Source organism: Stegodyphus dumicola, chromosome X2 (genome assembly GCF_044657685.1).
Source record: "Stegodyphus dumicola isolate Sdum_Otavi_A_Nest chromosome X2, ASM4465768v1".
NCBI classification, from domain to species: Eukaryota; Metazoa; Arthropoda; class Arachnida; order Araneae; family Eresidae; genus Stegodyphus; species Stegodyphus dumicola.
The window spans coordinates 142253213-142279776 of NC_140781.1; the positions used below are offsets into that span (position 1 = coordinate 142253213).

Below are 26564 nucleotides of genomic sequence, written 5' to 3' on the forward strand. Positions count from 1 at the left end.
TAGTAAATTAACAGCTTACATTTGCGTGTTCCATTAAAAACGAAAAAAAAAAAAAGGTAGCGAAACAATTTTATTCCTTTCTCAGCTATTCTCATGTTTAATCTGTTTAGGCCTTAATTATACATAGGGAAAATGTGTGGGAAAGAAACTTAAATATTTTTTTGTTTTTCCTATGATAGCTATACTAACAGCTGAAGCAATGAAATATCTCCACCTCTTTCTTTAAAAAAATTGGGAAAAAAGTTAATTGAGTAAAAACGGAGCTCATGGCTCACTTCATTCATGATTATTCTAGAGACATTCGTAGGAAAGAAAAGGTTTTTATTTCCTTTCAGTAATTTTCTGGATTATTTCCCTGAAGTATTCTGGCACGGATATCGGAGAAGAATGATCTACTGCCACTCCTAAAAATGTAATAAATTTCACATTATGTGAGATGAGACGGATGGGTCATTCACAGAATTTGTTCTGCCCGAAATATTTTGCTATTTAACACATTTGTGATAATAACCTAATTTTTTCTGAGCTATTCTCAGTGCATTACTACGCAATGATACGGTTTCGTCTTTGACTGGATTTCTACACAATTTCCTAATGATGTTTTGAAGAACAGACACCTAAAACTAAAAGAAAATTACACGCCTTTCTCCAGACAGTAATAGTCTCTTATTTTGAAACTAAGGCTTTCAAGTTTGTAAAATAAAACTTGTTTTAAATCTTGGGTTGTTTTTTATAATTTATCGCAGTTTCTAAAACTTGAAAATTTTCAGAATTTGCGAAATGAAACATTTACGGGTATAAAAAATAATGTGGCTACTGAAATTAACGAATCTAAACATTCATCAGCATTATATGTATTTAATTATATGAGCCACTCTGCAAGGCGAATAATCAAAGAGAATTCATAACGAGCTTTTCTCTATACATTAAAGCTGCTCATAGTGCACAAAAATATACTGAGCATTAAAATTAACTTCACCCGTAGAGTTAATTCTATATAAGATGCTATGTAGTTTGCTTCTGCCGTTACAAATTGAGAATATAAATTAATTTTTTTAAATTTCATTTTTTACATAAATAAGCAAGCAAAAAGGAAAAACACACTTTTTTACTAATTTCAGGGGCTAACTATTAATCTGATAAAGTAGTGGAAAATACATGATTCATGTTTAATATTTATGGGCTCAACATATCTAAACAGAGTCAGAAGCTAACGATCTCTCTCAGTTGGCTTTATCATGAGCAAACAAATTTAGATCTATAAATTATGTAGAAGAATTTGCCAATAATTTTTTGAACTGAGGTTAAATTCAGATTTTGTAGGATAAAACTGGATTTTGTAGGATAAAAGTTATTTAGCGCATTATTCTTTTAAAGAACAGTAAGTTGGTCGTAAGTTGGAAGAAGGTTGGTCATGAGATGGAAGAAAGTTGGTCGTAAGTTGGAAGTACTGTTTGCACATAAGTCTTATCAGGTTTATATGCCGCAACATTTGTAATTATTCGAGACTGGTTCACATAATGGATTGGAATGAGCTGGACTACCTGGGGTATGGCAAAGCACAAGAGGGCTATCTGCCTAACGGAGGGGATACCTTCGTGGAGGACATTCTAAGGCTAATTGACTCATATCCACGTTATACTTGGCGAAAACCAAGAAATCTCCCATATAGGCAGTCCGTTAGACGGAATTAAACCCAGTGGAAAACAGATTACTAATCGCCATAGAATAGTTTAACATTGCGGTCTTGCTGAGTACTCATTTAATTTATTTGCTTTCTATTAATAATTCGACCTTCAGATATTAAGTGTAACCAGCTAATAGCTCAGTTAAGGAAATAATTCGAACTTCGGTAATCTTATACTATAAAAACTGACTGAATCTGATTAACGATAATAATTAATTTATTCAAGAGGATAAAATATAACTGATATAATTTGCTATGCTGCTCAGGTTCTATAAACAACGTAGCACTACGGATTTTAATTGCATATTTCCGTAATTTGCACAAATTGAGAGAAATACAAAGTGTTTCAAAAATTAAAAAAAAGTCAGGTTTATTTACTACTAAACAATGCTCGAGTTAACGTAAACATTTTATATACGAACTGAAAACTTACAGATTGGATATTATTTGTGAAAAATAACTTTGGGCATATGAACCGCATTCACATCTCGACAGTAGCGAGTTTAGAGATCCCGAAGCTATCCTCTTGTAGAGATCACGAATTACCATGCGAATGTTGCTCTTGAGTGCAGAAATTGTTCTTGTTTTATTCCTGTGGACATTATCCTTGAGGAATCACAGGCTTCTTCATCTTGTTTGAATCTAGTTATTGTTTCAATCCAACCATGATCTCAGAATTATGTTGTAATGCTAACGAATTTCCGATAAGAACCTATTAAATATTCTTAAAAAAAGTATCAAAAGCAAGAGGAGCCAAATCCCACACCATATAGCAAATCGTTGCCCATGAAGAGGTCTTTCGTGAAGTTTTCCATACGTTCTCTTGCCCAAAAGCAAAAGTTAATATTTTTTGTTAAGAAATAATTCAGGTGCAAATAAACCTCGTCACTCAAAACTTACTTTCAGGAATATGATTTTCCTGCAAGTATGAGGAACTATTTACAATTACAAGTCTTGCGCAGGTTAGTAGGTATTAATCTTTGAGCAAACAGAATTTTAAAAAGATGCATGTGTAAATTAGCTTTTAAGGTTCCGTGAAAGAAACGTTTATGGATACAAATCTCTTCAGAACGACGTTGAAGGGATTTTTGGATAGTATTTCTCACTGATATATGGACGATATCGATGTTCTCTGAGTTCTAGGTGTTTAGAAATCCCAGATCAGAATTTATTAGCAGCATTATCCACAATATAAGCTCTATTAAATTATGTTAAAGCGCGTAGGGCTATCCGCCTAAGTGAAGGGATATCTTCGTGGAGGATCTATTAAGGAAACTTGCTGGTATTCACGTTATTCATCGGGATAACCACCAAGCAATCAGCTCATTCTTCGGAATTTTTACCTAGGTAGAAATATCAAGGTTCAATCATGTTATCCAGTCAGCCACTGGGGTAATTTTCTAAATAGCATAGACTCATATTCAGGTTACGTAAGCCGAAAAAATGCGAAATCCTAATGCAAACGCATCACTATCATCTTTCTTTCAGATTTTTGATACACTCACGGGGTTTGGGATGTGTCAAATAATTCGCTCAAAAGGCAACAATGTGAAGAACAGGAAAATTATATAATGGTTTAATGTCATTTGTGTTCAGAAGTGGTATAGAGTCTAGCAACAGCACTGTTAATTAATTTATGCAGAGTAAGGAAAGTTTTCGCTTTAAAACTATCATTGGAAATTAAAAGCAACGAGCTAAAATACTTTTTAAAGCAGCACAATACTGTTTTGTATTCTCACTAAAGCTCAGTTCGTGCACAAAAATGTTATTATGTCAATAATCGTTACAACACAATGAAAAATTTACGCATGTACTGACAGTTGATCATCCCAATAACACACGTAGCGAATTTACTCAACTGTGTAGTTAACGCATGGATGGTTCAGTTAAAGGCAAGGAAAGGATCGGAACAAAGTAACGTAGAATTGTCGAAGATGTATGCCACTTAACAGCTTTTCGCCTCGTGTCACATCTGTCACCCACTTTTTAATGTATTGTTTAAAAAACTGTCGGATTAAATGATCCCTTTTACTAGTTCCCTCACGGTACGTCTGTGATATCTCCTTTGATTCCATTTCTCACTAGCACTACTATTATTACGCGAGCTAGTAATGTTAGCCATATAATTATTCTCTGGAAGAAATAACAGGGCAGTGTTACAATTCTAACGGCATTTCTATCCTCCCGTGCTGTGATTCCCAATAAATTTCGATTGGCAACACACTTCTAAATTCATGGGATCCCGTAATTTAGAGTTTTAATTATTCTCGTATTAACAGTCAATTATTAATCTGAATTTGTTGTTGACGTGGGCAAGAAAATTAGCCACAACGTCCTTTTACGATAGACAGGTCTTGAAAAAATGCGCCAGTTTGTTTCTCTGTTCATATTTCTCTACGTTTGTTGCAGAAAAACTTCGAATCTGAGTTCTGTGGAATTAAAAATGCGCTCCTCGTCCCATGGATTTGATCGACAGAATCGTGTTTCACTTCAGTCGAAAGAATTATTACATTGAGTACTCACATGGTTTCACACGTTAACATGATTAGAAGATCTGTGGTTCAAATCCACTGGCTATCATAGTTGATTTTTCACGTTTTCAGCTCTAAAACCTAACAGGCTTTGCATAGCATCATGCAGCTCGTAGTAAGCTTTCTCCGGTCAGCTGGAAATCTGCAATACTGGGCTGCGTGCAGTGTTAATTTTAAATTTAAAAGACTCGTCAGATACAAGCTATTTCGCAGTTATTACGTCGCGCTTATGAAAGAAATCACCCAAAATTTAGTATTGTTTTATTTATTTATTTTTGTACAAAACAGTAGTTTAATTCAAAATGTTTGTGCATTTATAATTTTTTTCTAAATGCAAGAATTTTTTAATCTTCTGATTTTTAATACGCATTTTAAACTACGCCCTTAATAAAATAATTTTTGGTTTAAGTGTATACGAAATAGAAATCTTTTTAAATATATTAGGTGGCTTAAGATAAACTAAACCGGATATCGGAGATTTTGCTTGTTTTGGTGTATTTTGGGCCTCCCGGTGTAACAATTGCGAGACTTATATGGTAGCGAAAGCTGAAATTTTCTTCATTATAAAAAATAAATGTTTTAAGGAATAGAACATTGTTTTACATACTTTTTGCAGACAATATCAGTAAATTGCTGTTCACAGTGAAATGCCGCTGAATGTTCTCAATTTGATAGCGATATGAATTCATATTCCGTCATTTTATTGTTTTAGATATCACTCATCACAAATATAAAAATGCATTTTCATTTACATATTAATATTTTTTGTTAAAAAACCCTTAATATGTAATTTAGTATCGCAAATAGTAGTAACTAGAAGTTTATTACGAGTAGCATGCGAGTACTCTTTTGAGGATGCTTCCGTGAAGGACTTTCCAAATAAAGCTAGCTTCTATTTTTGTTATACATGGAAAAACTGGCCCACTACCAAAAACCAAAGTTAAGTTGAAGCTACCAGTGTTTAGTGATTTTAACCACTTTAATTTTGGTGAGAAGCTAACCTTTGAAAATCTCAGAAAGGTTATTTATGCGGAAGATTTTTTTGAAATTTTTTTAAAAGTGTATTTACCGCTTAATTGATGTGAACAAAAGTAAAATATCTAGAATTAGGAATATTACGCAGTTGCAATTCTGTTTTCATTTTAGACATCTTTGAGTTATAAAACACAAACAGCGAAACCACGGACGCGTATTTCAGATCACATACAATTAATTGCTGTCATACAACTAAAAATTTCGAAGACACGGTCATTAATATTCTTGTAAAAGAAACTAATTGGTAGGAAGACATGGTAAAGGAAGTAATGGTGGTAATTACACTAGTCCTGTTTCGAAAGAGAGATAGTCTAGTGGAATCATGAAGTCAAAGGGCAATTTTATTTTCTTTCAGAAGGCAAGCGAAATGCGGAAAATTAGTACGTAGTGAGGAAACTATAATGCCTTTAGTTTTCAATACTGTTAAATTTTTCATTGACACTCATAAAAATGGATTTATTTGTGGGTTTCAATTTTTACCTCATTCTCCATTTATCATATCTGGATATTCACTCAATTTGTTACAGTATAGTAAGAATCTAATTCCACTTTTGGTTGCATTCTCTGCCGTCTGTTAAAATACGGGCAACTCCTACTTTACGAAAAACTCCATTTAACCTTTATGAACTAGTTCGTTATAACAATAAAGTTATTAAAGTTAATCAATACTGCAAGTGAGAAATTTATAAAACCTTCAGTGACCAATTTTCATTTTCAAACAATACTTCGCACTCAGTATTATTTTTAAAACTGGTGTATTCACCAAATACTTATTGCTGTTTTATTCGCTTGAGCGTAAACTCCGATTTTCACTGTTACTGTTTTTCGAAATTTTGTCTAATTTATATTATATTTGATTTTAATGGCAAATATAGGTAATTCATGTTCCACATTAGCTCGTAGATTTTATACTTTGCCTCATTGTCAAAAAGGTAAGTTAATTAAATCATCGTTTTAATGAATGAATGGGAAAGAATTCTAGATATCCTATTTAGTATTTTTAAGAAATAATCTTCAGTGGTATCTCTCTTCTTCTCTGGCAATAGAATCAAATCTTAATTCTCCAATACTATTGCCATCATTTTCGGATTCCATTTAGCTAGTTTACGTTCTTGCCCTTTTTCTAACTAACAAGATACCGATGCCAATATTAGATTCTTTTTTGACTAGCTTTTTTTTCTTTTTTCATTTATTATTTTTCCCTTCTGTTATGTAGAGCGTCTGCATGAGTTTGTTTTTATGTTCTATTCATTTGAATTTAAAGAATGAGCATAACTTAACCTGTAATAATTTATGGTATGTAATTTCGATGGTACATAATTTTTATAATTTTTGAAGATTATGTTGTGCTATTATTACCTCCATATGAACCTTTATGAGATTTGTTAATATTTTTATTAATATTGCCGTATATAGGCTGGTCATCATAAACAAACATGGCTTACAAACTGTTCTCAGGAATATATGAACTTATCTCGTTTTCAATCCGGCGATGTCTTACATATCAAATTCGACATTTTTTGCTAAATATATTGTTTCGGCAACATTCCATTTTTCAACTATTAGACAATTCTAAAATGAATTAAAATATGCATTTGATTAATAGTAAATAATACTCATAGTTTAAATGAAATGGAAAGCATAAAGAAATCAAATTATGCAAAAGTTAAATGTCATCAAAACAAAATTAGTTCTGTAATTTTTCTGCGTAAAAGAAAACTCCTATGTCACTATCAAAGCAACGAAAAAATCATGGTATATGAAAAATTCAACGTATATTTCTTAAATCAAACAACGAGCTTGTTAATAACATTTAAAATAATACTACGAAATGTATTAAATAACTTACATACATAATAATACATTACATACATAACAAAAAGGAAAAAAAAAAAGACTTAAAATGCTTTTTGAGATGACTCAAAATTTACATTTTACGGATCGCGAATTGGTACTTTCCTCAGGATAAACGTTCTTAAACTTAAGATGCATCTCGAATGCCTTATGATTCTTTCATTCAGTCCCAATCAATCCTACAAAAATTACTAACTAGTTTTTAATTCCTCGTGTAACGAAGATAGCATCATTAAAAAGCATAATGAGTGACTTTTATAAATCGTAGTTAGCCAAAATTGGTCAATTAAAACTAATGACAAAGCACTGCATATCCAGTCTTGTTACAGAATGCATAAAATAAATACTGATCATATTCATGAAATTCACGTAAATAGAAAAACTTCTAAACAATATTTTATTTGCTTAAAAAAATTAATTTATTTTTCTCTTTTTCGTAAAAGGCATAGTAACCTAAATGTATAAAAATACTTACTATTTATATGTGAAACAATTGTAATCTAATGTAGTCTGAAGCATTTCAGAGAAGTAAATATGAATATCTGAGTAATGTTTTAGAGTTGATAAGCTTCTAGATTACAGAAAGCAATAATGAAACCTGAGCCTCCTTTCCCTTTGGTTAATAAGCATCGAGCATACAATTAATCATTACTTACCCCTTTTTTTCAGATGTTGACTCAGAACTACCAGTAAGATTAGACTGTGAGGACAAATACCTTAAGTATCTTGATCTGAACTGTTCGCTTGGAATGTAGACCCCTTTTGGTCTCTGTGTACTGGAAGCAACGCTGTTTGGCCTCATCATGGTGCCATCTGAACAGTTATTACAAGCAGCCCCTAGATTGCAAATCGGAAGTTGTCCTTTAGGGCACTGAATTGCACTGACATCTCGAACCTGCTCTTCTTGGTTCTGTCTCATTCTTTCTTGAGTTGTTAAAAGCACCATTTTCTAATAACTCATGAAAGGCCTGAATATACTTAATAAATATTATGACGAAAATATACCTGACCGGCTCTTGTAGATTTGCTTTCTAAAAGGTAGGTGAAACGTCAAGGACTTGCTTTTTTTAAAAAAGAGCTGGGTATCTATCACAGCTTAATATAATCAGCAAGCTTATTCCTGTCAAAATACTACTGAATATTCCAGAAGAGTGCATAAAGTGTCATTTCAGAAGCAGCAAGTGACGTGAAAACATATGAAGTAATTAAGAATTTGTCGCACTTCAGACAACCAAGGTGATATTTTTCTAATGTTTCGCTGCTTGAACGGTAGATAGAGATCATTTAAACATTTCAACAACATAATATGATACACAGCGGTTCTATGCTTGTAAACAATTTTAAGATACTTGTAGAAATTTCCATGAAAGTCTTGAACCACGTGAAACCGGTGGTTGCATGCTGTAACTTATCAATTTTAGAAATGATCTTAATGCAAGTGAAAACCATTCAGTCATCAGTCAGTAGTAAAGCTCATTTGATAAGAAATATATCTAGTGTTTGAGTGAATCCGGATTAACAGAATATCCCACTGGTTGTCAAACAGACGGAAGAATGTAGCATAAGCCAGGCAATAAACAAAATTCAGCTTCAGAAATATCTGCGTCTATCATAAGGAGGACCTTTACAACACAAGCCTGAAATGCAAGTGATCGCATTGTTCTTTAGGGCTTGATGTGAAGAAGAAACTGTTCTTTTCGGCTGACCTATTCTTCGGTCACTCAACGCTTACAGCGGTCTTAAGGCGTGACGAACCGCATTGCTAGCTCTTGTGATTCTGGAGCAGCGGACCGTATGAGCAGAGAATAGCATAACTGTACTGTTTCCTAGGTTCTTTCACTAAAGGTGGTTGCGTTTTCGCGAGTCTTAGGTATGTGGAAGTAGCGTGCCTTCTATGAAAGTTTTTCACCCGCATCACAAGAGAGGGAATTTTAAAAAAAATTTCTTTCGGCTTGATTTATAAGGGCAAAAGTAAAAGTAGGTCTTGTGGGAAAGAGAGATGTGTGTGGTTAAGATGTTTCACAACTTTGCGTATAAAAGAAGTTTAGTTAAAAAGTAGTTATTTATTTTTCTAGTTTGTTCAATGCCTTTTTGTCTATAAAATACTTTTAATTGTTTTGTATCAAAGTTTCGAAATCAGTGTATTACAAATCTCATTATTTATATTTAAACTTCAAAGCATAAGCAAGTGTAATAAAAATAATTATTTACTTTCAAAATAGCTTTGAAGGAAAAGCAGTTATATAACGCAATGCAAGTGGTAAATATTTTTCTTGTGGCTCAAGCTACAAGCGGGATCAAGCACTTAGCACATCTACCTACCAAAGCCTGGCTCCCTCATATTTAATTATGCTGGCTTAGTCTGTAAAGACTATTAGGATTTTCACAAAGAGAAACATGAAAAATCAACGGTTCTCTTGCCGGGGTTGGAATCACGGATCTTTCACTTGTAAGCAGAAGGTGCTTACCATACGCTTGAAATTATCCGGTCCCAAAGACATTAGGAGTCCTATCACCGGCTGTAAAACTTAATCTCCCTCCCCCGACAAGACGAGCCCATTACGAGAATGGCCAGCCAGGACAAAGTACTCACTGTCAAGTACTGCTTTGTGAGTGTGATGTTAATATTTACAGCCAAGAAACTGCTCATGACACTCCCTCCACGAGGCCTCTCTCATCTTGGTGGCTGGCCCGTTAGTCCCTCCCGAGGAACGTTGCCGCCCCTTAACCGCGCCGAAGTGTACTCTCAGAGAGGCGCTTACCACTTACACGGTTAGGGAGGCGACCACTCACGAGGGAATGCGATAAATCCTCAAAAGATTGCTTGCAAAACGTGGCTTGAAGAACCCGTTTAAATATAAAACCTAATATAACGCATATTAAATTTTAGCGTTAAGATAGATTATAAGGTATTTCACCCCTCCTTTCTGCATGCCTTCGTGGTATAAGGGAATCACACTCGGCGCGTATTCGAGAGACCCAGGTTCGAGTCCCTAGGAGGGCATTGTTCATTTTCCATGCCTCTTGTTACAAAATAACCTAATTACTCTAGAAGATGAAGTGCAAAATGTAATAAAATGTATTTTGAAGCTCAAGTTAATTATATTTTTTAATCTTATATTTGTAAATTTTATACTTAATGTTTCATTTTAACTGAAAGTCTCTTTGTATGTCTATAGGTTAGTACTCTACAAAATGAGGCAGCTAGTTTGTAACATTGTGTATTCTAAAGCTAAATTTAATAGTATTTTTAATGCTACATTTGCATCTCAACCGAGATAATGGTTAGTGTCTCTGAAGGGCTTGGTTTTGAATTCCAGAGAAAGCATGGATGTTGGTAAATGTTTAATGACTGTGCGGTATGGAGGCACTCAAAATATGTGGTGAGCCGAAAGTCCTTTCTAGAGGTCGGTAGTAGAAAAAGAGATGTGGGAGACCTTCGGACTCGTCCCCCGGGGTGCTCTTCTTCAAAACTGGGGCGGAATTGAGCAAAGTCGTACTGTCACCTGTATGGTGCCCAAGGCTCTTGCCAACGACAGACGCAATCCACGATAAATTTTGCGGGGGACATGTACTGATATTGGATAAGCAAGCTTAATCAGAACGACAACAATAAGAATATATTTGTTCTTCGGTGAAAGTGTTGGTTGAATGATTGGCTTTTGTGATTTTCCTTATGTTTAAATTGAATACAAGTTAGTTTCCTTTATAAAGTCCTCCACGAGGGAATTAAGACTTTATTCATCATTTATAAATATTATAATCAGATACAACTTAAGTTAGATTTAACCCTCTAAAAGGAAAAAAAATGAAGTGGTGCTTTTTTTCCGGAAGAGTTATGATTAAAGATAGCCTACAAAAAAACTTGCTTTGTAATACTATGCCAAATATACCTTGTATTATATATATATAAGAAAAATAAAGAATATGTTAAAGATTAAATATTAGCAACGTAAATTTCCTTTCTCAATTCTAAAAATAGTAAGCCTCTCTGCACTGCGTCATTTCGAGACTATTCTATGTCATATGATTCTTACGTAATTATGATGATGTAAATGGAACTAAAACTCAATCAACCAATAGTAATTTTACAGCAATATTAACTGTCCAATCAAAATGCTTTGAAAACCAAAACTAACTCAGTCTGACTTAAGATTTCATCCTGACCATAACGCACTTGCTTTCACCACTTTGGCCTGGCCGCTCTGCAGTCTGTCTGCTCTTTCCTTTTTATTGCAAATTTATCTAAAATGTAAAATCTCTTGGAATAGGCACAATTAATGTGCCAACTTGATTGTCGCCGCAACATGTTTGCTAAAATAAAAAATTAAGATTTAAATCTGCCTTCGCCTCCAATTTCCTATTCAGCACTTCTACTTAGGATCATCAGTTCTACGCCATCCAAATTCCTGCTCCTGAATATATTATATATATATATATAACACAAGGTATATTTGGCGTAGTGTATATATATATATAAAAATTAACAAAATAACAATAATTTGTAATAAGATGTAGATAGAATAATTTTAAGCATATATATATATACCTTTTTGTTTGTAATAAGATGTAGATAGAATAATTTTTAAGCATAATAATCAAAATAATTCATGTAATTTCTCCAAGCGTATTGAATGATAAAACTGATGAGTTAGAAAAACAAATATGCTCATTCTTTGATATTGTTCCGAATTTTGTATATATGTAAACAATTTTAGTCAAATTGTAGTATTTTCTGTATTTTGTAACATGAAATGCTAAAAAAAAAACAGAAGTTCTGCCGGAAAAATAAGGTTACAAGGGTAAGTCCATTTAAAATTGAAGTAAATGGCCATCTCGTCAAATTGGCGAGATATCCCTAAGCTGGCTGGGGATAGGTTTGGCGTCTAATTTTTGTCACCAAATTTGGGGAAAAAACATCTTCCAAAGTCGCCAAACTTGGCGATATTTGGGTCTGGTCCCTGTGTCAAGTAATTGGTTCTGTAATTGCCTCCTATATTTAACTATAACGGTATCCGGCCTTTATATGTAGTCCAAAGTCGCCAAACTTGGCAACCATTTGGCGACATTTGGGTCCGGTCCCAATGTCAAAGTAATTGGTTCTGTAATTGCTTCCTAATTTAACTATAACAGTATCCGGCCCTTATATGTATCTGTAACCGCATGATTTCCAGTAATTTCAAGAAAGGAAAGTACTGTAAATTTCCTGTCTGCCGGATAAGACCGGAGAGTGAAATCGAAGAGAGCATCAGTTCTCAGTTTTTAGTTATACGTATCTCCGTGCGAGCTTCGCTCTTTACATGCGCTTTGTTTAACTATCTTAGTAGTTTAAAGTGGTAAGTACTGACTGTGACCGTTCATCCTAAGAAGAGTTATACGAGTACTTTTGTGTAAAGTTCTAGAACTGTAAAGTATTTCTTTTGTGAAAGTAATTTAATCAAGCTGTCATCGATTCTGGGTGCATTCAATCCATTACGAACCCCTATGCGAAAACAATATTTTATTTTATGTTACATTATTACAGTGAATCCTCTCGTGGTTAAACACATTTACCTAACTAAAGGGCATCTGAAAACGACCAGCATTTTTGAAAACATAAATAGACAACTGTACTGATTATCCTCTTTCTAAGACGACCACTTCCACAAAGAACTAAAACAATCTGGATTCGCTGGTGGTTGTCTTAGAGAAGGTTCACTTATCAGTTATATATAAAGAAACGTCATTTCAAATGAGTAAGCACTAAATTTGGTCCCAAAGATATGTGTTATGTTTCAGTTATGTCTGACCTAATTTTCTCTTTAACCAGATAACAAGTGAGATAATTTCTTCAGGTTTGAGTGCCTGAAAAGGAGTGACAGTTGAGGACAGATTTTTTATCACGTTATAATTAAGAGCAAGTTTAGTGTTCCAGTTCCCACTTGTGAGATCAATAAAGGAGTGTACCCTTAGACTCTATTTTAGTGATTATCGATTTAATAAAAAGGCTAGGAAGTTAAAATGTTACTATGTCTGCTAAAGAAGTAGAACAGAGGTGCAGATAAAAATATAATAAAAGGGTTGAAACAACTATTTTTTTCAGACTGCCCTCTAGTATACAATGAAAATGTTGCATTCAAATTTTAAACAAATTTTGAATGCATATTTGATTTCTGAAAGAAATTATATATGGAACTTTGAGCAGTTCATTTGAAAGTAGTATCAATATTTTAACAAATTATTCAGATAGCAATTTGTCAGATAGCAATAAGTCAGAAAATTTGAAAATAGGGTGGTCAATTAAAATAAGCAACACTGGGAAAATAATATATGATAATGAATAATCTGAATTCATAGCTTGAATCCGAAAACGAAGCATCCTTTTCAGGCTCCAGTTTTCAGTTAATTACTGAGTAATGTTATATGATAAATATTAAAGTCTAACCTCCATGCTTGCGCTCTCTTGGATTAAAAATTTAAAGGAGAACAAATTTATTTTAGAATTTAATAAAACTTACATAATTTTAAAATGTACGCAATTATTTAATCATCACGCCGATTAATTTGAAAATTCCAAATTAAACATTTAGTCATTAATTCATAACAAATACTTATTCTTTTATTTTTAGAAAAATTATTTTCAATCAGATTTTCTAATCTATTATATGCTCACTTAACAAGACAACTTTTTATGATTAATTTTGAAAAAACTAGGAAATGCAGAAGAAAAGAGAATGAAATGAACATAATGCTCTAGTTACCATTTCAGTATTTCGGACACTCTTAAGACATTTAAAAATGTAAAATACAGTAAATATGATTTTCTAAATTACCGAATTGTTATTTAGTGAAAAAGTTACATATTAAAGAATTATTAAAACATTGCATGACAAACTGAATTCACTTAAATTTCTAAAAATATATTTATTGTGTATAGTTAAATTGTACGCTTCCATTAAATATTATTTTTCCGGGTGATATATTGTTTATCCAAAGAAATTTCACATTAAAAACTCTGAATATCAAGGGCCATCTATCTAAGGGAAGGGATGCCTTCGTGGAGAATATTTTAAGGGAAACTAGCTCGTATACACGTTACACATGGGAAAAACTACGAAAAAAAAACATGCAGCCAGCCCGTTAACGAAATTCGAACCAAACTACCAATGTATAGCGACTTTACCGCTCAGCCGCTGGTGGGCGCTATTAGAGTTTTATTCTATTAAAAATGGGGACTATTGTTCCGAGGCTAAAATCGTCCCATTTAAAATGAATTATTTCAACTGGGGAAAATATATCGTGACCAACACATGAAAACCGGCCAGCAGTTTTATGTCAAAACATAGAAATGGAGGAATAGCAACGAGCTTTAAGTAAACTATCAGTTCCAGTTGTGAGTAGACTGTAATTTGTTTATAACTTTTATGGCTCAGTATTAAGTGTAAGCATTACTCATTTTCTATTCTTCTATTCTCAATGGGCAATGATAATATACGTCTCATGTATATACACGTTCTCGTGCTTTGATTTTTAAAATATCGCATTGATCGTAGTATATACTCTGCTTATATAGCGTTTCGGATTTACAAATCAACTAATTAACAATTACGAAATTTTTAAGAATACCAATCTTTAGAATTTCCGATAGAGTGTTAAAACGTTGTCATACATTTCTTTCGCGGGCTTTTCTCAGTATATTATATCAGTATTCAATTTTCTTAATAAGATGAGCAACGTTTTTATTCGTCATTTTAGCTTTATTTATTGAACCTCACTTTATTCGTACTTACGCCACATTAAAGTCAACAAAATATTGTTGTTGCCATATATTTTTTTACATTCGCTATATTATTTACATCTGCTACATTATTTCTTTTAAACTAATGCATAGAAATAATATTTAGTGGTAGCCTTTAATTCTAAAAATGATTGGACATAAAAGTGAAACGAACACAAAATTGAGGACTGAGGAATAGGATTGAGGAATATACATTTAATTGATTCATAACGAGTGTTCATCTTGATAATGAGCTTATTTTTGTTGCATTTAGCATCATTCCAAAAATGCATTTAATACTTATAAAATATGTTGTTACCAATTAAATACCGATTTTGAATGCATAATTTGAGAAATCTACGATTGTTTTTATGACATATTTTTTTTATGAAAATCTGTGCAGAGCTTCAAGTAAAGTATCACTTCCGATTTATCAGTTTTAGCCAAAATCTAATATGTTCTCATTAATATAAAAGTCTTAAATATTAAATTTCAAGATTTTTGCGTTGTATTTTAAAATAGTTCTTCGTTAAAAACTCTTCTGGGCTTCGCATAGAGTACAACATCCGTTTATCCAGTTTTACCCAAAATCTAATCAACTATTTACGTATATGAATGCAAAAAGCTTAAATAACGAAACTAAACTTTTCGGGGTTGATATAAGAATTATCGTGGACGAAAAAATCGCCACATCCGCGCAGACAAACAGACGCACAAAACATCATTGTTAAAAACAGTAAAAACGTTTTGTGGGGACCTAATTCGTATTTACCGGAAAGTTATCTCCCTTACCTATATAGATAGGTTCGCGGGAGGTAAAAATATATGAATAAACCTGTCTTAAATGACTGGCCGTAAATTCATGATTCCAGTTTAAGGAAAGAACTAAATATGGTATAATTCAAACTACGATAATTTTTTATCACGTGGTCAATTTTAATAAAGTATGCAAAGTTTAAACTTTTATTCGAGTGACTTATGAAAAATATCAAGGAAAAGTATTTTTTATAATCCAGTATGCTAAGAAAAAAATTTTTGTACTGTTAAAACTACCCGAAGTATTAATTAAAAATTTTTGAAGGTGGGAGGAGGACAGTGGATATATTGCTAAAGATTAATTGTGCATGTACGTTTTCCAATGTAAATTTCTAAAAACACTTTTTATGGCAGAAAACTCATCAGTGCAGATGTATGGATTTCAAACTTCCATGTCTAGAAACACAAAAAGTTTTATTTCACTTAACTAAATTTTTATACGGTCCTTAAAATAAATGGTTTTTCGCTGCTTCTTTTCATCACTGTATGAAACTGACAAATTCTTTAGGATCAGTTTTGCTTACATGTTTCTTTAGAATCAATTCTGTATAGAGTTTTAAGATGAGTTTTGCATAACAAACACATCCGGTTCTTTTTTAAAATTACTTTTAATAGCATAAGAAACAATTTATTGATTGGAACTTTCTTGTATAAAATACATGCAGAAATTAAGTTTTGTATATTTTTACTGTCACATGACACAAATTACTGTAGTCTGAGAGCCTACGTTAGCTTGTTCTAAAAAATCATTATTGTTTGATTCCGTCCTTAAAAGTCTACAATCAACTAATCAAGAGATATCAAGTTGTGTGATTTTTTATATATTCTGTATGATACAATATCTTTTTCTCCGAAACAACCTTAAAATTTACAAAATAACTAAATAAAAGAAAAACTAGATAACCACATTAAAGTCTTACATGAATTCCTTCTTTGTAGTAAGGAATAAAATAGCATATACTCTTATAGCTTACAGTAAAATTGCATATATATATATGTGTGTATAGATCTTTATTTAATTTTCTTCTATTTACTTCGTACACTTTTACATTATTTATTGTTTTATTCTTCGTTCATAAATAAGATTCCCAACCGAGCTATTTGAAAAGTGGGTCATATATAATACCTGCTTAATAGTGGCTGAAGTGTAGTTCTGATATGTTCATTTCAGATTGGTCGGGCTGTATGAGACTTTTAAAAATCCTTCCCCCTTTTTACGGAAATACGAGCCAACTTTCTTTAGGAACTCTCCCACAAAGGCATTTTTTCGAGAAAAATAAACAGCCTGTACTTATATGTTCCTCTAAGGGCAAAATCATGTTTTACATATGTTTTTCTGCTTTTGTATTTAATACTAAATTTTCGCTACTTGCATGAGAATTAAAATAGCCACTGATTGAGGTTGACGCCAGAAGCAAACGGCGTCAGCTTCTGTTTAGAATATAAATTTCTTTCATTAGTTAAACTGTATATTCTTTTAGTTTTATTTCTATTGCCAAAGCACAATTCTAAATACTCTAGAAGTTTTACATTAAAACTCTTTGCAATGTACCTAGTAAAATTTTGAGTTCTAATTTTTCAACTGGATAATAGACACCGCGAAAGAATAGCACTTGTAAAAACTTGTTCATTTTATATGAAGTCCGGAAGCTTTAATTTGCTTATTAAACTGAATTGCCCTCTTAAGCTCAGCACGTTTCATCTTCCCATTCTACTAGAGACCGAGTGATATGTGAACAAGAAATCCATTTTACGAGCTTAGTTTTGTGAATCATCCAGCTCTAAAGATTTGTTTCAACAACAAAGAACATAAAAGCTTCTGGGATGTTCATTCAACAGTAAATTCATTTTGTTCGCAGAGTCTTACAATTTTCGAAGCTACTTATTGTGTGTTACGCATTGATGAAGGTAGCGGAAAACTGTATTAAAGATTGCTAAAGGCGATAAATTGTTTTAAACGTTATGCGCTACCCCTTATACGCGGATATGTTCAGCCATGTATTCAAAGAACTATGCATCTGAGGTAACTATAATCAAGTGGCTGAAGAATTTTAACGAAAATAGGGCAATAAACAATACAGAATAATTCTTCCTTATTGTTTAAATTTCCATGCGCAGATTGCGAAAGAATGAGACTTTTAATTTTCAAAATGATAGCCTTCTTCCTTTGTCTCGTTTGTTTTCAACTAAAACAAAGCTATTGTAATGGCAAATTATATTTTTGCAAATGGAAAAAAAAATTCTTTTTTCATTACCGAGTATCAAGAGAACCTGTATTATAAAAAACCGCTTATTTCTTCGTTCTACGTTTCCTTTCAATATATTCTTGTTTAATACTTCAACGTATTCCTGTATTTAAAATTTGAACACAAATGTTTTGAAAAATGACAAAACCCGCTCTGGAAAAAAAGTATCTTGTGTAAAGAACTGTCAACAAAAATCTGTCTTAATGTTTACCTTATAGTATTTGAGGAAAATTACAAAAATGCAACTCAAGTTAATTCAAAGCTAAGACAGCACGATTACATATAGGTGATCTGCTAAAATGTTGAGCAGTTAAGAGACTCTTATAAAGACAGACATTCTGTTTCATTATTGTTGACATTTTTATCCTCGTTTACCTAAAGTCGGACATTTGCTGGTTAAGTCTGTTATCTAAAGTCTGCTGTTAAATTTACTGCTATGTAAAGTCGGATATTTTCTTGAGAAATTAAAACCGAACCCATCGGTTATTTAACCATCCGACTACAAAGAACATTGTTCAGGGGGCAGCACGGAGAGCGACCGATATTATACTAGTGAAGTGTGAAAACACATATTCATCGGAATCTTAACAGGATTCAAATCCTAGCTTTCGGTTTGGGGCTAGCCTCCGGTAACGCTATTACGGCTAGACCTGTATTCTAATGATTATTAATAATGTGATCATTATATAAGATCAGATGGCAGTTTTTCTCCTTTCTAGCATTAGGTTCTTAATATCTAACTTGTTGGCATGAAAAGTGTCGAAATGGTACAGAAATCTGTATTACTTATTCTGAGTTTAATTCTTACCAAGAGGCTATAGAAAGAGGCTAATAGAAAGAGGCAGAGACTTCGTACGCACTGAAATAGGTATCATAATAAAGGTAGAATTTATTAATTTAAAAGGCAGTTAAGGGAATTAATTATAAGGAAAATTTTCGATTGTCTGTTAATGTAATTAGACAATGAAACACGCAGCTAAATTATGATATAAAAGAAATTAGTGAAATATAAATAATATGCAAATATAATATTAAAATTTTCGGTTGTCGTTTCATGTAATCAAACAATGATACATACAAATAAATCACATGGCATAAAGAAATAAGTAATATATAAATAAAATGCAAATATAATATTTATACGTATTTTTAATATTATGTATTTAAGAATATGAATATACGCATAAATAAATAAGGAAAGGGAAATAAAAATAATCACTCTGATGTGTAACTCCTTTTTAGTAGCTACTCTGTTTTAGTCGACAGTCGCAGAGATAAAATGTATGCCGATGAGATCCGCGTTCGTGTAGCAATTTATACTGCTCGAAATTCGTACGAAAAATGACAATTTATCCCAGCAATAGGCTCTTACCTAACGCTCAACAGTACCCTGTACCACCTCAACGCGCAATTTCCGCATAAATATTCGATGACAAAATCTGCTTATTTCGGTCCGCTTTACCTGACTTATCATTTTTTCGAAATATTTTTGAATCCTCCCGTACGAGATGCGAAGTTGTTTTAATCCTATTGTTCGTGTTTTTTAAACCAAAACAAATCGATATGCTGCTTGCATTGATTTTCAGAATGTCAAAAAAAACGGAGCATACTGCAAACGATCAAGACCCTATTTCATGTGTTGAAAGAAGTTAGAAGTCGAAGCATAACTAACAAGTAATACCAATAGAATAAAAATCAGTAAAAGATAATTTAGCCTTATTTGAAAGAGCGATATAATTCATTTGATGAAAATGTCTGATGCGCTGTAAATGATTTTTGCTTATGAAATAATGGAAGCTTAAATCCTTCTTTGTTTTTAACGCTTCGAGGCTGAAGAAAAAAAGTGTAACGAGCTATGTAATACATTGCATACCAACACTTATGGGAAACTCAGTTAAACGCTTTGACAGATATGATTTATGTTTCGATTTTAGGGTCAGCTATTTGGAGAACTATGTGCATTTCTTTATGTGTATGTTCCTAATATAGTTTGGAATATAAGCATGAAAAGTAGGCAATCTTAAGTTTTATGAGGAAAATAGTTTCGTGGTTAAGCATTTTTCCTTCTTTTGTTTATTAAATGCAAATATCGTTAATTTTTTCGTCTGCTACAACGATTCCGTTCATAAATGCATACAAACCCGAAGTATGTCAATGCATCCGTGAAATCTGAAATCTGCCAATAATTTACCTTAATGCCGGAGTTCGTACTACGATGCGCATGATCAGATTTCCCATGATGAAATTTAGAATGAGGGAATCCTTTTTCCCCGTTATAATTCAAAACTCTGAGCTAAATAAAATACAGACATTTTTTATTAGATTTTAAATACTTTGTAAAATTTTGAGCTTTTGTGTTTCTTAGGAAAAAAAATGACACTCCAAGTAAAACTAAGTGCAAGAATCACAACGTGAATTGATGTAAAGGTGAATTACGTCAGTCAGGATTGTTTTTGCCCTCAGCTTTGTCTTTCTTCTTTGGGTTCACATTAAATTGCTGTTTTTCAAAGATAGATAAACGCATCCTTGTTGCTTGATTATATCTTTAGTTTTCCAAAAACTGTTCCGTATGTAATTTTGTTTGGTTTTTGTTGGTTTCTAAGAGTTAACTGTATTTTAAGCCGTTTAACTTAAAAATAAGCTCATTTACTTACGTAAACTAAATCAACATTCAAAACAAAAAGAACGTACTTAAAAACAGAAAAAACAATGAATTTGTTTATAGTGTTCTGTTTCGATAGGAGTCAATGGGAAACAAATGATTAATAGCTACGTACGTAATTTATTTTTGCGATTAAGCTGTTTATTTTTGTTATTGTTACCAATTTCACTTGTTTGACAAAGGGCAGCACATGTGAGACTGACCGGCGCATATGACTCTTTGACACGACATGCATCCTAGCAAGGAGTCATATGCCAAACGCCTTGGTCACCATATAGGTGACAGCCCGACTTTAGCTCAGTTCCGCCCCCAGTTTTCAAAAAGAGCACTCCGGGGGGGAACGATTCCAAGGGTCTCCCACCTTCTTCCCCTACCACCAACCTCTCGGAGGACTTGCGCCTCACCTCATATTTTGAGGGCCCCATGCCGTACAGACACTGTACATATATAAACATTCATGCCATCTCCGGTATTTAAACCCAAGCGCTTCGGTACGTCAGTCAGAGTCACTAACCACTGTATGGGTTGGGCGGCAATTTATTTTTAATTGGTGATTGAACAACCGCTGTCTATTCTAGATATTTCAGATATTGTTGTGTATAAAAACAATTTTTAAATAGATCATAAATCATCTGCCATCACTGCTGCAATCTTACGAATTTTTATCTCATTTTTTGCATTTCCTGCAGAAATTTTCCATTTTTCTGATGGTTTGTGACAGAGATTTTTACATCGTTCCGCAATAAACAAACTTAATCCTTTTTAAAATAAAACCCAGTTAACCCGCCTCGATTAATTTTGAGATGATTGTATTAGAGAATTCTCTATCAACGACTAAAATTAATATTGAACTATTGTAATGGTGAGCGCGGTTTCACGAGAGTGATAATAAGAATGGGAGCATGCTAATTTTCTGGATAGCATCATTTACTGATGAAGAATTCTTCAGGGTTTTCCATCACGATATTCTTTTTCTTGCAATAGCAGAAAATTGCGTACGTGGGTTTTCATCCCACTCGAATCACGTAATGAAAAAGTTTCAGAGAGAAGAGATTTAAAGCCTTGGGAAACATGTCTCAAGACAAGTGATTGTGAGGCCTTATTTTAGGGTCAAATACTCTGAACAAAACAAGAACATTTACGAAAAATTAAAAAGTGGGGGTTCACAGTGTAGATGCGATAATTGTAAAATATTATACTTCACAACAGTTTTGCATCACAAACCTCGAAAAAAAAATCCTGTTACTTATTACTTTTTTTTTAACTTTCTTTGAGGACATTCAGAAACATCTAGAAAGCTTGAAAACAAACATGCAGGGAAAAAACACCTAGAAAGCTTGAAAACAAACATGCAGGAAAAAAAACATCTAGAAAGCTTGAATTACATCTTGAAAGAAAGAAATATGTTCCTCAATAAACATTTGCTGTGTTACTGGGAAATCTTCCTAGAGTCGGCTGTTTTAACAACTAGAAAGATTTCAGTCTGCCTGTGTGTTTTTATTTCCCCAAACACTTTTCCAGTCTTTCAACCTGTCTTCTTTGTATGTTGTTATGCAACAATGGTGGAAAATGCGCAGTTTTGGTCTTTCATGCATCACTTCATTTCGAAAAGGTACGCTGCAACTTCTCATTATATTTCAATTAAAGTTCACTTCTTGTCGAAAGAACTTCAACAGTCATCACAAAATCGCAGGAACGTGACATAACAGTTGTACGCGTCGTAATGAAAAGAACATCATCTGAATTCTGAGCGGTCCTCGCGGAAACACATTTCTGAAATGCATGTACCTTCGATCACATTAAAAAAAAAGTATTCTCTCTTAAAAGAACTTAGCGGAAGCATATACGACCATGCATTTCTTATCAAATAATTTAGGAAGGGCATTGTTCTTAGTTGTGAGCATTTAACTAAATGCATATTTTAGTATTTCTGAATGCTGTACTTCTGAATTATATGAACACAACCTAAAACGTGCAGGATACTTTTCACATGAATCTAGAACCATATGTTTAGAATACAGGAAATAACGTTCATCATTTTTCAAATGAATTTGTGAAAATCTATATAGATATGATTCACCATCCGTTTAAACTATAATTTTTATTAATTTAAACTTGTAAACTCCGTTGTTGTTAAGTTGTTTAAATTAAATGGATGGCAAATTCAAGTAATTAGAAATGCTATGATACAAAACTGCAAGATTATCGTACTTTATGGAAAAATGACCCTTAACATTCAATTTGTTTGTAAACCGTGTTCATATATCTTACAATACGTAATGTTTAATTTAAGACTTACCAGATAACAAAATAGGCATATATATTATGCACTGTTGCTATTATACACATCTTACTTTATTAATAATAAAAATAGTTAATTATGAATTTTCGCATTGTTAAAAGAATAACTCATAAGTTGATGGGAATTAATTGTTTTAATAAGCTCTATTTCAGATATGGCTACTAAACTGCTTTATTTTTAATAGCAAAAATACCTAGCCCTAAGTATGTCATTGTACACAGCAGGATACATACTTATTTATATAAACAAACACTCGAAGAAAGGAAAGGAAGGAAACTAAGGGGAAAATATCTTCATAGAAAAAAATAAAGGACTTTCCTGGGGAAACCGGCTCGCATGGCGAAAGCAAGTAAAAAAAAACCAGCCCCCCCCCCCGCCTTTTCCTGATTTCCCGGAACTAGGTCGAGCTGTTAGTGTTCAGCGTTCTTTTCCATTTGTCAGTCCATTTTTACTTCCTTGTACGAAGTAAAAAGGAAGTATTGTAATCGCGAAAAGTTTCAGGCAGCATATTTCAACGAAAATATCCATTTTGACCGCTATCGAATGCAATTTAGCGATGTTTTTGCGTGATATCTGTACGTAAGGACAGAATAAAAGACTCTTTTCCTCCAAAAAAAATATATATATATATATATATATAAAATTGCTTTAAAATGAATTCTGAAGAGAATTTTTCGGGGCGTCTGTACGAACGTATGTACGTACGTACGTGCGGATGTACGTATCTCGCATAACTCAAAAACGAGTAGCCTCAGAACGTTGAAATTTTGTATATAGGACTGCTATAACATGTCGATGTGCACCTCGTATTTTGGTTGCAATCGGCCCTACCAAACGTATATAAATACTGTTACCCGGCTCAGTTACCCGGCTCAGTGATCTCAGTTTCTTTACTCTTATATGTTTGTAAATTGTACATTTTTTGTTTTAAAAATGATTGAATTATGTTGTTCTTATCTTCCAGTTAAGGTTCATATGCCTTTAGTAAATCTGTATGCAATATGTTTAGAATTATGAACAATTTTAAAGTTGTTTAAGTGCCGCTAAGCCTTTTTTTATGGCCTTTTTTTATTTATTTTTTTTAAGAATGGTAAATGTTAAAGGAATTGAAAATGAGCCTCCGAAGTTAGAAACTTAAGATTACAATACATATGTAATTTCACGAAATCCTTTCGCCATTCTGATTTTTGTCGTAATAATTGCTTAAATTTTGAGCTGGAATTGAAGAAAGCGTAGAATTTTAAAGACACCACCATTTTAGCGGTTGAAATTCAATTTATATGAGATTTTAAAAAATACAGAAGCATCAATATGGAAGCTGACATTTTTCTGTTTAGAACTGGTAATAATATTTTATTTTTGCTAAGAAATGCCATCAAAATGCTTATTTCTTTGAAAATATATAATGTCTCACTTACAATTTTTTTAAAACTTAAGAAATTTCGAAGAATGTTGTCTGCTCGCAAGATAATCCAAAATTCCTTCTGTAATTTGCTAGAAATAATTAAGGGAAATAAAACGATAAGAAGATTTCTTTTCGTTATATAGGGAAAAGCATGTTTCAAAGGGTTAAAACAATTAGCAATAAATTAACAATAAAGAAGCATTTATAGTTAAAAGTTAACTTATAAGGTATTCCTTCTTAATATGCCCTCGTGGTGTAGTGGTCAGCACACTCAACGTGTATTCGAGAGGTCCGAGATTCGAGTCCCGGAAAGGGCAATGCTCATTTTTTATGTCTCCTCCTTCGAAATAACCTAATGTCTCTACAGTGGCGCCCGAACTAAAAAGGGTCGTGGATTATGATTCTCGACCACCAGGATTTGGTGATTCTCTAATCCTCATTCACTTAATCCTCATCCACCCTTTAAAAGGGGGTATTTCTCCCACCTTCTTAGCATGCTTTCGTGGTGTAGTGGTCAGCATACTCAGCGCGTATTTGAGAGGGCCAAGGTTCGAATCCCGAAGAGAACATTGCTCATTTTTCTCGATTCTCAGCATCAAAAATCCTAATGGCTTTACAAACGTTTAAGTTAAACAAACATGTATTTAGTACAGAAAAAAGTTTCGATCACAAATGTAGATACATATAATGGTTTTATATAATTAAAAAAACAATATGTTGCCTTTTTTTCTGAAACAGAACCAAATCTATAAAAATAAAAAATTGATAAAGTGTCTTTTTTTTTTTTTTTTTTTTTTTTTTTTTTTACAAATGGCAAGCTTTTGCCTATAACGGCATTGGCCACTCCACTCCGAAGGCCAGAAGTGGTAGCCCCTAACCACTATATCGTTTGGGGGGGGGGCAAAATTGATGAATTTGTAGAGTCCCTCCTTTAGTTTCTACTAAATTAAAAGTCGAGAAACCTTGTGAACTGTTAAGAGAATTATCGCTTAATTGAAAGAATAGAAATCGTAGACTCAAGAAGGGTTAATTACCCTTTATTTCACTCAAAATAAGATGAACAGTCCGCCCCTTTCTCCGGGCTTACAACAAAGCCTCCACTTAGGCTTAAACTCAAAAATAAGAAATAAGAACTATTTATATCTAACTAAGAGATTTAGTCGAAGCTATCACAATTCTAACGGAATTGGCCCGTAATCTAAACTAGCCGGCGAACTATCAAAAGTCACGTAATGTACGTCCGAGAGTAACAGCAGTTAAAGACATATCCCAAAGGCAAACGCCTGCTACCAGGATTCCTAGCTCTCTCTCACGAAGTAAGTTGAACCTTCCTTTAATACTATTTCTTTCTCATTTGAATTCAACTCGATTCTACAAACTACCGCAGAAATTATCCGCATCTTTTAATACTTTATCTTCATATCATACATCTTAAAATAGACCGATTAACAGGGTGACAATTATTATTATTAAGACGAAAAAAAAATTTATTTAAAGAAGGTAGTAAGAGACTGAAGTCTATAACATCTCAAGTAGTATCTACTTAAAGTGAAAGGCAATCAGTTGATGATGAAGTTTTTTTCCTCCTAAGTGAGGGGACATTATGAAGCCGCATGATGTACCTTTAATGATAACCAGAAAATGGCTTAAAAAGTTCACTCTTTTGGCTATGTTACATTGTCAAATGATTTTCAGGTTTCTTTTTTTTAAATCGAAATGAACGTTAACTACTGATTGATATGAATTCTAGAAAAGGATTGTTCTAGAATGTTATGAATTCTAAAAAAGGATTTTTTTGCGAATTCGCGAATTAGGTACGGTTCCAGCAAAATAGAGTGTCCCATCACAGAATGCATGTTGTTTTTGATACATCTATTCGATATCCAAGCCAAAAGTAATAAATAGCCTTTGGACAGTTAAATCACGATCCCGACATCATCTACTGGCCTCCGGATACCTCGGATTACAGTCCATTTTTTTTTACTTTAAGGGAATGGGCTTTCGTTAATGATAAGGCCTTTTACGAAGCCCCAAAATCAACTCAAAATTGAAGATGTTGTTAATGAGTTTAATAGTTTCCATAGAGATATTTCTCCACAGCTTATCGATAAATATGTCACGTGTGCTTGCCATGTAATAAGTCTTATAGAGACATTAGGTATTTTTTTGGAAGCAGGAGATGTGAAAAATGAGCAACGCCTTGACCGGGAATCGAATCACGGACCTCTAGAATACGAGTCCAGCGTGGGCAGACCACCACACCACAAAGG

General features: G+C 33.1%; 1 protein-coding gene across 5 annotated transcripts in view; it reads right to left on the reverse strand.

The window, feature by feature from the left end:
- LOC118187442 (proton channel OtopLc-like) overlaps positions 1–26564 on the reverse strand; it is a 222391-nt gene that overhangs the window by 33753 nt on the left and 162074 nt on the right. Inside the window, exon 1 of one of the 5 annotated variants that reach the window (XM_035357663.2) lies at positions 7824–8765. The exons of 3 other annotated variants lie outside the window; for them this stretch is intronic. In XM_035357663.2, the coding sequence (XP_035213554.1) occupies positions 7824–8053 (230 nt within the window). In that variant the 5' untranslated portion in view covers positions 8054–8765. Of the gene's footprint in view, positions 1–7763; positions 8766–26564 lie in introns of those variants that run through there. One more of the 5 variants, XM_035357660.2, reaches the window with a different exon arrangement.